General features: G+C 35.2%; 1 protein-coding gene across 4 annotated transcripts in view; it reads left to right on the top strand.

Moving 5' to 3' along the window:
- AGMO (alkylglycerol monooxygenase) overlaps window positions 1–19023 on the top strand; it is a 290586-nt gene that overhangs the window by 133378 nt on the left and 138185 nt on the right. For 3 of the 4 annotated variants that reach the window (XR_008389639.1, XM_037163903.2, XM_053655047.1), the window contains exons 6-10: window positions 8868–8934; window positions 11278–11343; window positions 11435–11514; window positions 14881–15015; window positions 16333–16449. Coding sequence is in view for 3 of the 4 variants with exons in the window: in XM_037163903.2 (XP_037019798.2) it covers window positions 8868–8934; window positions 11278–11343; window positions 11435–11514; window positions 14881–15015; window positions 16333–16449 (465 nt within the window). In the remaining variant the exon portion in view is untranslated. The remainder of the gene's footprint in view (window positions 1–8867; window positions 8935–11277; window positions 11344–11434; window positions 11515–14880; window positions 15016–16332; window positions 16450–19023) is intronic. The other variant, XM_037163905.2, reaches the window with a different exon arrangement.

Raw genomic sequence — 19023 nt, 5'->3', positions numbered from 1 at the left:
AGGTGACAATCAGATCTGAAATAATGGGACCGTAAGATTTGATAGGCAGATTTATATATTTTACTCATGAAAGTATCTAATGCTTAACAGTGCCAGGTATGTGACTGGTAATCCATTAACATTTGTTGATTATTGAATGTAGAAGCAACACCTGAAATTGGGAATTTGACCATAATGGCAACCATAATGTACTAAGTTTTAGAATGAGTTGAATGTTTGAAGCATGCATCATATGACCACCTTGATTGGATTTTTGAACAAGAACTATTTAACCTCTCAATCTATCAGTTACCTTCTTTTAACAAAATGTTACTACCACTAATGATAATGTAGTGCATTTTCTTACTGAGTGCCCAAACTTTTAACTATAAAGTAGTGTCACACAAGAATGAAGTTTTTATATGACTATGCTTGTGAAGATTTCCCATTTTCCTTTTGTCAATTTAATAGGTGTTTTAAAAAATAAACAGTCACTTGGAATCCACCTCCCTTTGAAGAAACACACTCAGCAGCTATGTGCATTCATTTTTCCAAGGAAAAGCCCAAGGTGTTACCCAAAATGTAAGCTGAGAAAATTTTTTTAGAATGCTAACTTGTCCAGCTCTTATTCTCTTATTTGAGGAATAATACAATCTTAAGTGACAAGAATCAGCCTTCAAGATAATTTATTATAAACAGTCATTTAAAACTGTTGTTTATTGTATAAATATAGCCTAGTCTCATTCTTCTTAAAACTAAGCCTTTAACTCTTTAACCCTGTGGTATGGATTCATCAGAAATATACTCCCTATGAAGCTCTTTATGATCTCAGTAGTTTGATTCTTCCAGATTGTTTTATTTCCAAACTAAAAATATTGTTTTTTCACTTCTTAGTGTGGAAATTTAGCTACTTCCATATCGCATGCTTACTGAAGTAGAAAATTGCCTAATCAGATAGGAAAACATTTAGCTGTGAAAAAAATCAGCATTTATTGAGGATTTCAAAGTGTGAAAGTAGGCAGAGAAGCACATCTTTTAAGAACTCTGCTTTGTCTTGCTTCCCTGTAGAGAAATCTTAGGCAAATATGGCTGCCACTGCCATCTGTCTAAATACTTGAGTGTGTTTTCTTGAATTAACACAGCAGAAGTAGTGGGGGATGTAATTAAGATTTTATTTTTCCATTCTATTATGAGATTCTCTACAATATAAATCATCCATAAATGTTCACACTGATTAAGATTTTAACAAGGAAAATAATGAATGTTTCGAGATCAACTAACTCTAGTAATTTTAATTATAAGAAGTAATTTTAATATGTTAACATAGTATTCATAAATTTTATCCTTTTTCTAAAAGTTTAAATGAATTGTTATAGATTTTCTTGAGAGGGAAAAATGTATTTGTATATATATATTCAAATAATAAAATCTGGAAGCTAAGGAATAGTTAAATTATCTGTCACTAAATTATAATTTCCATTTTTCCACCCTGTGATCTTTCAGAAGATTTTAACATGGGCACTCAATAAATACCTATTGAATAGATTAAATCCACATAAATTATTTTGACTTCCATATGTTCAGTAAGAAGTTTCTATACACAGATGGGACTAACATGCTAAAATATATTATTATAAGATCATAGAAATATTTATAACCCATTGTAATTGCAAAAAGATATGTGTGAACCTATAGTTAATTATAAAGATATTTCCAAGTGAAAGAATTTCCAATATTTTTTAACATATAAATACGCATGTACACATACTTAGAGAGATGAAAGGAAAAAAGGAGGAATGGAAAAGAAAAAGGGGAAGAAGGATAGAAGGAAAGAAGGAAGGAAGAAAAGAAGGAAGAGAGGAAAGAAGATTGGAAGGAAGGAAGGGAGAGAGAGAGGAAGGAAAGAAAAAAAAAGGAAGAAATGTTGACTAGGAAAAAACCCAGCTAATCATGGTATAACTATTAGTCTATTTAATTTTAGTTTGGGTTATCATTGAATTTTCTCACTAATTTACCTGAAACGTTTCGCCGTTTTCAGACCGCACTTCAAGCATAGATTTCTCAGTTAAATATAACATAACAATGATTTTTATATCAGATGAAAAATGTATTAGGAGCTGGTTTAGTATTTCTCTCAAACACTGACTTCAGTGAAACATGGAGACCCACAGTAGTATGGGTCACTCTGAAACATCAATCATGTGTGACGCTGTAAAGAAAAGCCTTTACAGTCAATGTGGTTACTCTAAACTATGCTCATCTGAATGCAGGCATTTTCCTACTACGGAGATTTCACTTCAGTTCACCCCCAACCCAGTCACTCCTCAGCATTTGTCATATTGTTGGCACGTTCATTTTTATCATGAGGATTCTGCAAAGCACATGCTTCTGGGGACATGTTTTCCCTATTATGATTTTTCCCTTTCAGATAGGAAACATGAATATTTGTAAGCATCTCTTATTTGAAAAGAACATTGTAATTACACTTAGAAACTAGCCTTCTTTCTGAAAAGTAAGTGGTTATAAATATTCTTATTCCTCTCTATAATATATTCCAATATTTTTAGTACCCATTTGCAGATAAGTGCAACATTCCCAATATTACTCTAAAATTAAACAATAGAATTAAGAGTTTTTAAAAATTATATTTAGAATGTCTTTTCTCCAACCTCAGCAGTCATAGTGAGGTAGGAGGAGGCAATTTCCCAAGCAACTCAGGGAAAACCCCTTTGTCTTGAATTAACTAAATATTTTTGTTAAAAGTAAGTTTTGTCCTTCAACTTGACCATTGGTTAATTGTTTCTGTACTCTCAACTGAGCTACAAAGTCTAATCAAAGTTTTCTAATCAGAAAAATCAGAAAAATAACTAAGAAATGCATAGAATGAAATAAGTTAATTTTATAAGAAATAATTTTACATGATATTAATTTAGAATATTTATTTTGATGCCACACAGAGTTCAACTCTAAGCGATTTTTTATTTCAATTTGGAAAGACCTATAGAAATGCATTTTTCAGGTAATACAAGGCAGTCAGAAAACTCCAGAGAACTGTGTCATGGAAAGAGTTCATTGCAATCAGTTCACAGTGGGCATTTAATTGTTTCATTTACCACATGTACTTAGTTTATCAATTTCCAGAGCAAAATTATTACTGGATGATAACCTGAATACAATGGAAGCTTCGTGAAACTTTTCATTTCTGAGTCATTCAACTGAGTGCAACTAGAAGGCAAGGAGGAGAGGGTCAAAAGAACTTTCAGAAGAAATTTCAAAATCACTTGGTAATGTGGAAACTATCTTTTTCATCTCTGGCTCCTGTCATTGAAACGGAAGCCCACACAAACCTGTACTGAAAGAATATAAAAAGAATTCAAGAAATTCACCCGCCAATGATTAACAGAATTCAACCGTGCTTTCATCCAGTCTCTGTGATTTTTATGTTCAGTTTTTGGTATTTTAGCTATTTATCTTATTTTCCAATTCACTAGCTCACAGTTCATGCTCAGACTTGCTTTCTTGGCTTTGAACTCTAAGGGCCCTCCAAACTCATGTTTGCCTTTAGCCTTGTGAGTGACAGCCAAGCTTACTTCCTAATACACCCCTTCGTCCTATTTCCAAAGTAGAAGGCAGAAATTATACAACCATCTTCTCCTGAACTGCAAAGACTGAAGCACAGTGAGACATTTTATACCCATGAAACAGTCTCTCAGCCACAGCATTGTTGACATTTTGGACCAGAGAGTTTCTATTTGGGGGCAGGGGGAGGCTGTCCTGTGCATTGTAAGATATTTAGCACTACTAAAATACACTCTTCTTTAGTTTCCAGAAGAACTTCCTCCAGCAGGGAAAAGCAAGAATACCTCCAGACATTGCCCAATGTCCCCCTGGGAATACAACCACCCCTCTTTGAGAGCCAGTACTAGAAAGGCATAAGGGCAGTGAAGTGCATTTATCTACTCAATATAGTCTTGTTGAATAATCGCTTTTTGCAAGGCAATGCCCTATGTGCTATGAGAAAACTAAGGGAGGGTGAAACACCATCTCTGCCTCATGGAACTTGCAATGTATTGTATTTTGTCATGTATAATGCACATTTTTTGCCCACATTTTTTAGGGAAAAAAAGGGTGCACATTACACATGGTTAGTACTAATGCCATACCTATATAAATGCTTTCAATTTTTTAATTTATGCTTATGCCTTAAAAGTATAACTCTAGAAAGCAATAATGATAGCTGTATGCAAAACAATATCCTGGAATACAATGATTAGTTTTGCTTCTAAATATTAATAAATAAAAATTGAGTTAAAAATTAAAATGAAAGATTTTTTCCTGAAAGTTTGGGCCAAAAATGTGGGTGCATGTTATACATGGCAAATACTGTAGTACTGGAAGTGAACACAAATAACTAGAACACAGAACAATTTGGCAATGATATAAAGATGAATTATGTGTCAATGTGAAGCCAAAGAAAGGGGAGCGAGATTCTCACTGGAAAAATCAAGAAGAGTTTTTAAAAATTTAGGTAGGTCTGGAAGGAAGAGCAGAATTCCAACAGGACAGGTGGAAAGGTTAAGTTATTAGAAGTGGAAGAATGAGAACACTGGAACTCAACTTTAGTTCATTATGAGGATACTTTTGTTTGAGGTTTTCTTTTGATATAGTAAAATGAGTCAATGAGAAGATGACACAGTCTCGTAGCCCCTGTTTTCTGATTTTAAATTTAGCTCTTCCTCCCTCCCCCACCATAAATTGTGGAGGGAGAAATGAGTTTGAGACCAGTCAGCAAATGATTCAGAGCTTTCCTGCTGGATACAATTGATCAGTAAAATGCATGGAGCTTATTGTTATAAAATTACTTCTATTTTTATCTATAACTATTATTATACAAGTAAATATAGACTAAGAAGTGATCTTTTGGAAAACAATGAGTTGTTTAAAGTAAGCAGAAAAAATGTTACTGGTTTTTGAAATCTGAGATCAGCACTTAAGTTTTAATAATATGGAAATTAGAAATATAAGAAGAGAAAATAAAATAATCTAAAATCCTCTGCTCTCAACCTTTGGGGCTATGTATCCCTTAGACTATTATATGAGGACAAGGGTAATATACCTCCCAGAAAAGAACAAAACTCACAGACACATATTCATAAGATTTGACAAAGTGTTCTTGACATTATGAAGCCCATCCATGGCCATTCTAGGCATCCATGGTCCTGAGGTGATAAAACTGTAGAGAAAACTACCAAATTCATTGCTTTGAAGACCTAGGAGACACCAAAATCACCTACAATTCCATGAGGGGCAGTACAGAAGTTGGAATCCCTGCACTTTATAAATCCATGGGTTCATTTTAATGAAAATGTATTAAAAAAAACACTTGGTTTCCATTTTCATTACAGTTTTAAGAGATTAAATTATTTTTATTTGATAGAAAAATTGCTGTATCTCTTAAACACAAGATGATAGAAAAATAGATTTTTAAGCTAAAATTGAAAAGACTCTAGGGGTTCCTCCCAAGCTGTTTGAACTTGCACTAGTAGAAATTAGCATCTGAGCTTCATTTTAATTTTTTAATAACAGAGTATCAGACTATATTATTTTAAGTCCTCTGTATGTTCTAAAATTGTATAATTTAAATTAATTAATTTAAATATAAAAATAAAGCTAATTACTTCAAAAAATGAAAATAGTTGCAATTATTTTCACAGTATTTTCCTGAAGTGACTCAGAGCTACCTATGGTTGAATTGCTAAATGACTGAATTTGCAAAAGTGGGCAATAATTGAGTTGTTATGCCCACCCTTATTATTAATAAGTTCTCTTTGACTTTGAATCGGAAGGGTTTTCCACAAAAGAACTGACTGGGCTGACTGAATGACGAATCATCCCCCAATACTGAGGTGGTCTTTCCCAACTCCAAGGTACTCAGAGGCACTACCAAGAAATATAACTGTGGTTGCTTGTGTTGTACTTGGCTTTTAACTTTTAACAAAAAAGGAACTTTCAATATTGATATCACCATGCTTTAGCTTACAGGAGTAAAAGATTTTCTTTGGTGAAAAGAGCTTGACATTAAAAAAAATAATAATGTACTCCACCAAGGTCCCAGTCATCTGAATGCACTCACCATTTTCATGGCTTTAAATCTGGCTGCCCACACAGACTAGGACCAAAGTTCAGAAATGCATCTGTGCCGCAGAAGCTGGCCATGTAGTCTCCTCCATCCCCTTTTATTGTCTGTTTTTGTAACACATGTTAGGCACCAAAGAGACAAACAAGGATAAAATGGTTTTCTTCTTTCCCATCTAATTCTCTGCCAGAGACAAAGCCTAGCCAAAGCATCAGATTTCAATGTTCTGACTGCTGAGAAACCCCACTTGCTTGTTCTCCATCCATTACCACTCTTCTTCTCAACCAATATTGTTCTAACAAAACAATTTCTCTACTTCTAACCAAGTACAGAAGCAATGTGGTACAATATAATACAAGGTTATTTTTCCCTACTCCTTTTTCAATTCTGGCTCATTAATACTGTATTCGCGACATAATACCTTATTTCATAGGAATGCTATCTGCTTTAAGAACTATCTAGTCATGGTATTTTGAACTCCTGAAATTAAAAAAATATAGCTAGTCCTTGGTCTATGAGTTCTGTTCAATGAATTAATCAAAAAGTCTATTGTTGGCATTTCATAATGCATTTCTCATAGAAATAACTTTAAACAGTGGTACTAGAATTTCATTTTAGAAGAAAGCAAGGCCTAAATTAACATAAAGCACATGCTCTTACACATCCTTTGCATGCAGACGTTTCTGTCTGTTCTATAATGGGAGCTGAGAATCCCATAGACATGTTAACAGAGAGTCTAATGAGGAGAGGCTGGCACTCACCCCATGGTCGGATGCAGCACTGTTCTGTGGCCACTTGGCCATGACTTCCCTTCAGTAGGATACAGGCCCCATGAGCCGAGGGTGGTGCAGCTGCTGTGGCTCTTCATATTTTTCAAGCACTTGTAAATTGGGTGTTCTGATGTCAGAGACTGTCAAACAATGATTAAACCATGCTATGTAAAGACTTGGAATCTAGAAGTAGGTTTGGGACTTTAGGGATTCATTAACATTTTGAACTGAGCACTTACATTATTCTAGTATTACTACAGTAACAATATCTTTCTATTGCATCTTCAAAATCTTCAAATCATGTAGAAAAGTAGAATTCATAATGGGATAAATTTATGTATCTCCATCACTTCCATCAAAAATCATTCTGGTTTTGATTAATTTGTATCAGCTATTCTTTTTTTTATTTTAATTTTTATTGCCAAATGTTTTGAGTCAAAACCTAGATCTCATGTCATCTATACTTCAGTTATACAGCTCTATAAAACAGTTACATTATCTATACAATGACCATGCCTTATAACTCCCAATAAAACAGTGCTTTTATCATGTAATACTCTGTTTATAATCAGTCTCCCACATTGTCTATAAAATGTCTCCTACGTTTAGCTCATTCACATCGGAATTCAGAAAAGACTCCCACACGACATTGGTTGTTAAGTGTCTGAAATACCTCTCCCTCTGACTTCCGCCCCCCCCCCCCCCGCCGTGTCACTGACCTGCCGCTAAATTCACATCAGTGTCATGATTGGCAGTGGCCTGGTTTCGTCCTTTAAGGATCATTTAAATTACCCCTTTATTACTCATATGTCCTCTAAATGAAATTAACACTGGAGGTGAGTAATTTCTTTCTTATTTTTTATTGTTCAAGTACAGTTGTCTCCACTTTCCCGCCACCACTTTCCTGCCCCTCCCACCCTCAATACTTCCCTGCTTTGGCTTTGCCCATGGATCCATTATACATGGTCCTTGATGACCCTTCCCTTATTTCTCCTCTTAAAATATCATAACAATATATTAATTTTGTCACTGGTAGGCTCTACTAAATCCATTTTGCTGGTAAAGAAAAGTAAAATATACTGTTACCTGTTATGGTGGATGTAAGAAAGAACAATGCAATTGAGATTAAAAGGGTTTTCACATTGCCTGATATCAATTACATAACAAACCAGGTCTCTTACCCATGGCCTGCTATTCTCGTTTATGACGCCTACCTGAGTCCTCTACTCCTCAGAATTTGTAGACTCTGAAACAGAGGGTTCATGCTGAGAAATGTTGCAAGAGAACATTATAGTGTTATGTACCAGATTTTGAAAAGTATTTGCTTGTAAAAAAAGGGGGGCCCTTTTGACTGACGTGTGCCTCTAGGATACACTGGTAGGTGTTGTATCTATAGGTAGGAGACCAGTTAGGATTTTATTTGAATTAGCACGAGGACCCTAATGCAACAGATGATAGCCACAATAGTGAATGCTGTTGTATAGATGACTACTGGGTGAAACCAAACCCAGTATAATTTTCTCTTCCCTCTTCGTGCTGTGCTAACAAAAATCATCAAAGACATCATTGAAAGGTGAAAAATAAAATGAGAGAACTATGCCTTGGCAATAGTACCATTTTAAATTATTGGAACATTATTATGTAGATACTGCTGTTACTTCCATTTTAAAGGTGACAAAATGGAGTTATAAAAAGTTTGTTATTTTTTAAAGATCAGGGTAATAAATGAAGGATCCAGGAACTAAACTGAGGCATTCTAGCTCTTAACCTCACAGCAGACTCTCTGAGTAGAGTTATGAGCTTATTTTTGTCTTTCTGTGAATATCAGCTGATAGGAAATTTTTCTTTTTTATTCTGATGCCAACCTTGAAACTTGCAATATGTCTTAACCTATGTGGCATTTTAATGTGAATACTTAAGTATGACATGTACATTTAATAATAACTATGTGGATAAATAAATCTTCCTTTTCTTTCTAACAGGTCATTGATAACCTTGGTCCTTTGGAACTTATTCTTAATACTCCCAGCCATCATAGGGTTCATCATGGTAAGGAAATTTAATCTTCTTTCTTTCCTCTTTCATTTATTTAAAAACTGAATTTATTTGTTTTGCATCATTTCATCAAAATTACCCAACAGAGTCAGCACACACTGTGCAAATAGGTATCACTTCTTCATTTAAATCTGGACAAGCCTCATCTCCAAAACAAGGACTGGAAACAAACAAACAAAAAACCCCACCAACAACAACTTTTTTATATCTGGCTTTTGGATTTTTCTTTTTGCCTAAATATCCTCAGTTGTAGTGAAAAAAATGAGGTAGAGAGCTGAGTGGCCTTTCTATCTTGAAGGCCACTCCTTGACCTTATACTGAGGTCATTCCTGTTTTGAGCCAGAGAATGCCTGGTCTTGAAAACTGTGGGCATTTGAGGAAAGCGTAAAAAGCAACACTTTACTTCCTTGCTTAAACTTTGTGAACAAACTCCACATGTACTGCATTTGCCTGACAAAGAGAAAATTCCAAGTGGCTGGTGCATAAAGTTTAAAGATACTGGCGTAGGAAATAATAGAAATTTTCACATTTGTGCACCAAAAGACCTAGATGAGAATATGCATATCAGCATCACTGGTAACATGTGGAAAAAGAGACCTAATTTGCATGTTTATAAGCAGTAGAGTAGACAAACTGTAGACTAGTCATGTAATGGAGAACTACATCCCATTGACAACACCTACACTATTGTGACATGCAATGGCACGAGTGAATCTCACAAACATACTGTTAAGAAAAGGAAGCTGGTGATAAGAGAATATTGTTGTTCTGTTTCTATACATTTTCAGAAATCAGACAGCACTGCAGGTCTTCCTCCCCTCCGGCGCAGGTCCCTTTCTCATGGCAGCAAGCAGAGCAGAAGCTCCCGCTCCCTGGGGAAGAGGAGAGGGCGAGGTCGGGCTGCACATGTTCAGTTTCCCCTTCCAAATTCAACAGTCATTCCCCTACCACGGGGAGTCATTAATGAGGGGGGTGGAGAAGCCAAGGATGCTATACTCTTGGGGTTCCCTCCACATAAAAGGAAACACAAGGAGTGGAGCAGAGCAAGTCCACAGTGAAGGAGGAATGTTGCGAGTTTCCTGTTTGGCTTCAGAGCACCTTCCCACACCTATCGCTTTATATCAGCCTCAGCACTATTAACATTTTAATATTAATTTTAAGAAGACCAGACAGTTCTTTGGGGACAAGGGAATGGTCCTGTGTATTATAGCATGTTGGCCTCTACATGCCAGATACCAGTATATCCCCTTGCAGTGTGACTTCCAACAGTGCCCTCAGCGATCCCCACATATCCCCGGAGAATCAAAGTGCCACCCCATCCAGCTGAGAGCCACTGTGTACACTGCGTACGACCAGGGGGTGTGCATCAGTGTAGCCAGCTCCACTCTACTTTTGCACTGGGGGAGATTTTCCCTGGTATCTTCACTTTTAAATGCCCATCTCCACATAGGGAAGGTGTGTAAATAAATGAGGAAGTACAAAGGCAGTGAGTTTGTTGGAGTACTGGTTGGTGGTTTGATATTCTTTATCTTATTTACAATCATTGAATACATTTCACTTTTATTATTATGAAAGAAATTATGCCCAGCTATTTAAGTTATAATTTGAATACTTTGTAACAGAAAAAATATCATGTGTGTTATGAGTAAATTAAAAAATGGAGGTTACTTTGAATTTCATTTATGGATTTTATTATTTTAAAAGGTAGTAATGTTTCATTCTAAGTAGAAAATTTTCTTCCTGGAAAAGATGCACTTAAAATTTCAAAATAAACATATAAACAAACACGAATTACATGTATTATCGATCTTATTTATTAGTGCCAATTTTTTCTGAGCCATTTAATTTTTAATAATTATGTTGATAGTCCTAAAAATAGAATTGAGAATTATCAAGATTTTTAAAAACTGGAAAATTACTGGTACATTTTAAAACTCTGGGATAATTCTTAATAGTTTTAAGTAAATCTTTGCTCTTTTTAGTAAAATTAATTGAAAAATAAAATAAAAACTCACTTTACTAGCAAACAATAGCTAGTACTATCAGTGAAAAAACATTCCTAGGAAAATCATTGCCACATAACTCTTATTTTTCTTAATGTATTCTAAAATACAAGGCGATAGAGCAAAGGGGAAAAGGACATGTCCACGTCCCTGTCCATGGACACGGACAACAGTGTGGTGATTGCTGGGGGAGGAGCTATAAGGGAACTAAATGGGAGTGAAAAAAATACAATACAGATTAAATAAAAAAAAATGAATGATAGAATAAAATACAAGAAGAGTTGTTCCAAGAAGTATAACTTTTTAAAAAACATTTTAAATCTCTTTTGCATAGGCAGAAACCGTTATTGCATAGATAAAAATTATGCTGGCACACTTATTATATGGGATAGAATTTTTGGTAAGTAAAAATCACCAGAATTAAAAAAAAATTAATAAGCTCCTAATTCTGAAAAAGTCAAAAGTTCATATCCTGAATGTTTATCTTCCAGGAACATTCAAGGCAGAAAATAAAAAAGTTGTATATGGTTTGACACATCCCATTAATACATTTGATGCATTCAAGGTGCAGGTAATGTACTTAGTTTTATTTTTTATGAATTGACCATATTCTATAGAAAGCTCACATTGAAAAGAAAAAACAGTTTTAAAAGGTGGTAGTGAATGGCAATACCCTGCAATGAATTTTAACTGTAAAAGAATTTGAAAATAAATCTGCCACTTACAGGAAGACTTGAATCAATTTGGGCAAAATACATTAGAAAACAATTCATTAAAATGTTTCAATATTTCTACAGCCTAGAATGAAAAAAAAGCACGGCTCTTTAGCAAACAATCTTTCTCAGCATAGATCTGAAATGTATTCATGCATTCAGAAAGAGCAGCAGCAACATGTATAATTAAGGCTGATCCCACAGTAAGAAAAATATTTGCTTCGTGTCTGCACGACTCTGGTTAGAAATTCAGCATGAGGCCTTTGCCCCAGTCTTCTTGGGCCTCCGTGTCAGGAGCGATTATGAGCTGGTTGGGTCTGCACACTATTTCACCTGCAAAGGCTGGTTCACTGGACCGCTTTGCTGTGAGACATGTGGTATTGGTTGTCCACCGGTTTCCATGGTTGGCACTAGAGAAATTAGGAATGTCTGTGAAGCTCCGATCTGTCAGCAGCACCCCACCTCAAACACTCCTGGGGTTAGGGACTCGTAAATGAGAAAAAGATAAGAATGCTTGGAACACGAAAGGGGCCGGTCAACGCCAGCTCTGTCCCAGAGACTGGGTTTACAGCATTTTGGGAAGGAGAAAATTACAGGTTCCTGTCTGGTCTGCTTTCAAACCTACGTCTTCAAATTTTTAAGAAAGTTAAAATAAAATAAATTGATATTTATTTTACTCTGTGTAGAGCATTGCTAACAGCTCAGTGCAAATATTTGACGGAACCATTACGAAAACCTTTTGAGGTAGTGGTTCTTTTTATTTTTCAGTGGGTGAAACTGAGGTTCCCAGGATTTAAATAATTCACCCAATGATGCACAGCTTGTCAAGAGCAAACTCAGCCAAGATGGGTTCCAGGAGAAGCCCAAAACTTACTCCCTCCTGCCTCTTTACCGAAAAGGCCATGGCCAACTGCCTTCCTTTTTCAAGTGAAGGGCATTTTTATCTCGCACTTCAAAAGAAATAGTTGATGATTTCTCTCTTTTTCTCAACCACAGAGCAATTGACTCTGTGTCTCTTGGTCTCTCTCCCCACCACCACCCCCACTCTCTCTTTCTCTCAAGGTTTATTAAAAACCTGTCTCTCAGAAGAATACTAAAGAAGTACTTCAGAGTTCTTTCTTAATAATAAACTTTACAGAATTGAAACCAATTTAGAAATAATACATTGAGAATATTAAAAGCAGCTTGTGTTGTGACAGAATAAGAGAATGACAAGTGTCCATGACCTGCAGAAATAGATGTGTAGGGTTTGGAGATAGTATTTAGACGTCACATATATTTATGAGCTGCTTGTGAGTTTGAGTCAGGTTCAAATCTCCAGGCATCTACTCCTCACATAAATTTTATTTATTTTTTTGCATAGTGATTGTCACAACTGTGTCTAAGGTTTAGTCTTCTATTAATACATGCTCACTCACATCATCAGAAATGTCAAATCAGCAAGTTGTGATAACTGAGTTCCAGAACCTACAAACACATATATTTACTTTCACTTATATTCCTATATATTCAGCTAAATCTCTTACCTTTCTCTCAAAAACATAAAAGAGCAACTTAGGAAATTTTCCCCCTTAGTATTTGGCATAAACAATTCACTTTGCTCTCTTTTGAGGTCCGAGAATTTCAGAGCATTGGATAGCAAATAAGTGAGAAAGTACTCCTGATTTTAAAATGTTGCCATGTATTTCTCATGGATTGTATCTAGTATGATAACAATAAAATTTCAGTCAGTTTTCAAAATAACGCTACAGATAGGTATATATTGTGCTATGAATTCTAAACACCTCAACTTGCTGTATTCTTCTTCTTCTTCTTCTTCTTATTATTATTATTATTATTATTATTATTATTGCAAAACTCCAGAGTAAATTCCCATCTAACAGTTCCTTTTTCATCAAATTTGGTTCACTAAATCCTAAAAGCTTCCTTAATTGCTTAAGATTCCTTATTGTAATATTTTGAGCAATTTAGAAAGCCATGTTTTTAACTCTAGCAGTTTGAATTCTTTCAGAGACTGTTAAAATGCCAGCAACTCCACAAATTCTGATCAAGCTAAAACTTCTTTCCATATCAGTATATTACTACACTTATAATAGACCTCATCTCTAGATTCTGCAGCTGATGTTCAACCTCTAGGATTATTTTTAATCCTGTGATGCATTATGATGACAAGTGTGGCATTTATAGCTAATTATCTTAGTAGCTATATTTGTTGGGTACTTATCATGTATGGTTATTGGGTCCTTGTCAGGTATGGATGTACTTGTGACTTCAGTACCTGTCAAATGTGTGTTATTTAAAGATTGTGAATTACTGTTATAAGCTTCACAGCAAACTTTTGACTCAGTCAGCAAACTTTTATATTTTCTTATGCAGAATATAGTCTATTAAATACTCAGAACTCTACTTTCAGAAATAGCTTTCAGTATGTTTCCTTATTACAACATGTTTGCCTATAACTCAATATAGTACAGGATTATTTTTCAAATATATGATACATATGCAATATTTTATGTTTCTGTGACCAACTTAATATCCACATAGTAAGACTTTAGAAAACATGACATTAGCCACCTGGCAAAGTGGTTCAGTTGGTTAGGGTGCCATCCTGTATGACAAAAGATTGCAGGTTCAATTCCCCGTCAGGGCACATACCTGAGTTATGGGTTCATTCCCCAACTGGGACATGTACAGGAGACAACCTATCGATGTCTCTCTCTTATATCAATGTTTCTCTCCCTCTCCCTCCCTTTCCTCCATCATCCCCTTCCTCCCTTTATATTCCATCTAAAATCAAAAAATATATATCCTCAGGTGAGGATGAGAAATAAATAAGAAAACATAAAATATATGCCATTAGACACGAATATTAAGTACACAGTCTCCTAGTTAATTCCATTGGAAGCAAAGCCTCTTAACCCACTTTTCTACATTGTGGAGTTTCTAAACAATTTACCTGTTTTTTAATTTCAGAATTATAGTTTTGTGGAGCTCCAGAAATATTAACAAGAATACAATTTAAATTTGAAGGTATATAAATTCATAGAATGAATTGTAATTTGTAATGCAGTTACATATAAATTAGCATTAATGAAAGTGTACATGACCTATATATTTTTTAAAATATGTAAATTGCATTAAACAGTACAATGAAATACATGACTTATTGTACTTAATTTTCTGTTAAGAGGTTTTTATTTTAAACTGTATTTTTATTCTTCTAGTTCCACCATTTAGTTTACATATGGAGTACATTCTGGGCCACACCTGGGTTCTTCAATAAGTTTTCTGTCATATTTAAAGGACCAGGATGGGGTCCTGGTAAACCACGACTTGGGCTGAGTGAAGAAATCCCAGAGGTAAGTAGAGTTCATGGGTCTGATAATGGTGAAGATTAGTCTCATATCTTCAGGTCTACAGCCAGCGTGTTTATAGCGCTGACTTAATACAAATCTGAAAAAAGATGTTCCCTTGGGCAGACATAGCCTTGTGGGACATACTTAATGAGTAGACACCACCTAGGGGCCAAATCAGAGGGGTGCCTTCACCCAGAGACACACTACCTCTTACCAGGGATCATGGTTTAGGGGACAGAGCTGCAGAGGCTGGGTTTGAGATCCACCCAAGCCCACAGTCGGGGGAATTTATGGAGTGCAGAAACTCATGCGGCCTAGTCCCAGAATGCTAAAACACTAGAGATGGAGGGAGACTTACAGGTGGCTCTGACGTTGATTTTAAAGATAACTATGAACATAAAATTTAACCAATATTTCAAGAAAATAAAAGAATATGTTTTATATGGGTTTATTTTTATTTTCCAAAAAATCCTGACCTAATAGGGATGTTTTCTCATCCAGTTAAGAAAACTTCTATGTTTAACTCTCCCAAATACTTTTAGTATGTTCAAAGTCAGTTATGTGATAAGACCGAACTTGATATAGGTGAAAATATTTTGCTTATTTCAGTTCCAAACATTTTAGTTAACTATGGTCTATTTAATATTTTTTTCAAGTAATAACCTAAAGTGAATATTTTAAAGTTATATTGTTGCTTAAACATGCACTAAAAGTAGAACAATCTGTGTGTGTCCCAGTGTGTCTGGGACAGTCTGTAGTTTGAGAAAGTTGTTTCTAACGCATTTCCCTCAGGGACATACGTATCTCCACTGCCCAAAGTCACCTTCCATTTTCCCTGTTGCTGTCCTTTCACGTACAGGGTGGGTCAGAAGTACTGTTAGAGTTGTGAGTGCATGAAGCACAGAGTTTATTCTTGTATTTTTATTTATTAATTATTGTGTTATCTTCCATACAAACAACTGCTAAACATACTTTTGCCCCACCCTATATAATCATGGGCATAATTTTCTATTTATATTTTCATATTGCATATTTTATGTCCATTTTGGTTATGTTATTATCAGTACATATTACTGAATCAATTCTCTCTCTGCTCTATACATGGCCAACCCAATCAGAATCATAATGCTTTTGAAATGAAGAACAAATCTGATAGCTTTTATATTTTTTCTGTCCAAATAATGGATGTTAGAATCATTTTGGAAAAAAATAGCAAAACCTTTCATTTTTTATTATTTTCTTGCTAGTTAGTTTGAATTTCAGTGAGAGGAATAAGCCAGGGAGTGATATAAACAAAAGGCTTCTTTCTTGTCTTCCTAGGTTACAGGGAAAGAAATTCCCCACTCATCATCGGCATCTCATTTGCTGAGGATATACGCCGTTCTGCAGTTTGCTCTGATGCTAGCTTTTTATGAAGACACCTTTGCAGATAAACCTGTAAGTGCTGCCCAGTTTAAATAGTGTGAGCACTTGTAATTTTGCTCGATGAAATATTTCGCATTAAAACAGATAGATGAGCCCTGGCTGGTGTGACTCAGTAGATTCACTGCCAGCCTGTGAACCAAGGGGCAGCCAGTTCGATTCCCAGTCTAGGACTCATGCCTGGGTTGCTGGCCAGGTGTTCAGTAGTGGGTGCGAGAGCCAACCACACATTGATGTTTATCTCCCTCTCTTTCTCCCTCCCTTCCCCTCTCTAAAAATAAATAAATAAAATATTTTTTAAAAGATAGATGAATTCTAGACTACTGAATGTAAATTGATTATATCCATAGTGTTTCGATATAGAATGCCAAATAATATACTATTGATCTAAATGGTAAATAGCAAATAATTTGCCACAAATAAATTTCCTAACAAACACACAAAAAAGTACTTTAGAATTTAGAATTAACTGTTTGGGAAAAATACTTTATATTAATATCAGCATACCTTCAATTAGAAAATACCCTGATAACTTTGACTTTAGAAAGTTTCAACATAGGGTAGACTTCATTTTCTTTGTTTAAGTAGTCAGAATATTCAGAATAGCTAGAGTTATTATGGTCCAGGATTTAGAGTCAGGATCGTAATTCAGGCATTACCATGTGGGAGGTATTTATTTACTTATTTAGCCACATAAGAATACTGCCTATATTTTTGAGAAAATAAAAATAACATAATGCATGTAAAAATGCATAGTACATTGTAAAATGATAAAAACATATATTTTAAATACATGTTTGGTCTTCTAGATTTATATTATTCTCTTCCAAAAAGGATTTATATTAGTTCAAAGAGGTACATAAATTATAATGAGGTAACTAGTTTGGAGTAGGTGAAATTGAATGGGGGATCACATAAGAATAAAAAATCAGTGATTTTGACTTTGTTACTAAGAAAACAAGTAGCTCATAAAATAATCTCACTAAATCAGGAATTTTGATGGCTCACTTAGTAGCTCTCTTTGAATAAATTAGTTATACTTTAAAGAAATGTAGGGGGCTCTCTTTAATGGGTGGCCAAAAAGTCTATGTTTTTTCCATAAAATAGAAGACAGGTTTTTCAATTTCACCAATAACTATTGACTTGGATATTTTGAGTATGTCGGCTATCTCCTGTGTGGTATAACGCTGATTGTTCTCGATTAATGTCTTGATTTAATCTCCATCAACTTCAACTGGTCTATCCAACCATGGAACATTGTCCAGGGAGAAGCCTCCAACACAAAACTCCCCAAACCAATTTTGATATGTTTGAGCATTCACAACACCCTCTCTATACACTGCACAGATCCTTTTTTGCATTTCAGTCACATTTTTACCTTTTTGAAATAATAAAGTATAATATGCTGGAAATGTTGCATGTTTTCTTCCATCTTCAATATTAAAATGGCTATACAGAGATTCACCAATTTTAATACGTTTTTTTAAAAGTGCATACTGATATGACAGCTGTCGCAATACAATCTAATAAAATAATTCTGAATCAAGTTAAAGACAACTAAATGCTAATAGAGCTATCATACGAAAAAAAAAACCAAAACAAAACAAGCAGCCCTGGCTGGTATAGCTCAGTGGATTGTGCGCGGGCCTGCGAACCAGACAATCACGGTTCGATTCCCAGTCAGGGCACATACCCGGGTTGCAGGCCGGTTCCCTGCAGGCTAGTTCCCAGCAGGGGATGCACGAAAGGCAACCATACATTGATGTTTCTCTCCCTCTCTCCTTCCCTTCCCCTCTAAAGATAAATAAATTTAAAAAATAATAATAAAAAAACAAGCAAAATTTTGGGCCAACCCAAAACTGTAAGATGGTGGTTTAGAAATGTGTATGTCTTTTTAAGGTATACAGAGCAACTGCTACTGTGGATAAAATATGCTTCACAAAGCTTGTTTAGATGCATTGCATAGATGAGCTGGCAAAAAATTGAGGTATTTGTTAGAAACTAAAAATGCTGAGGGAATATAATCCAATTAGGAAACAGGGCTAATCCTGACAGCTGTCCCAGAACATTGGTCAGTCTCCGTTGGTTGAGACCTTAAGTGACCAGACAAAGCCAAGAGCCTACATAGGTGAGAATTCAGATAAACAACTTCAAATGAAACAATTGAAACCAAAAAGAAACACCTAATTGATGGGATGGGGTAAGGAAGAAAAAGAATAATGGAAAAGAAACTTGCTTATAGTTGACTTGGCTTTGAGGAGGTAGAATTTTTTTAAAAGTCTTTCCTGAGAATTTTTAATTACAAACCAGCCCTCATTCAGATATGACTCAAGGATTTACTTAACCATTGATTTATAAGCCTAATACTAAGAATACAGTTTAAAGGAATCTCAGAGGAGGTCTCATGTGTTTAGAAGACCCATGTTCAATTCATGCTAAGAGCCATCCATTAAACCCAGGTCTCACCATATTCCCACAGATGGTCTGAGTGATTATGAACTCAGATACAAAGCACAGAATCATGCTACAAAAAAGCCAACATGACGGTGCATTTCTAGAAACAAAAGAACAGCATAATTAAACCTTAAA

Source organism: Artibeus jamaicensis, unplaced genomic scaffold (genome assembly GCF_021234435.1).
Source record: "Artibeus jamaicensis isolate MK-2021 breed Jamaican fruit bat unplaced genomic scaffold, CSHL_Jam_final contig_923, whole genome shotgun sequence".
Lineage (NCBI taxonomy): Eukaryota > Metazoa > Chordata > Mammalia > Chiroptera > Phyllostomidae > Artibeus > Artibeus jamaicensis.
The sequence above is the reverse complement of the archived record's forward strand: the minus strand, read 5'-3'. Positions and strand labels throughout refer to the sequence as shown.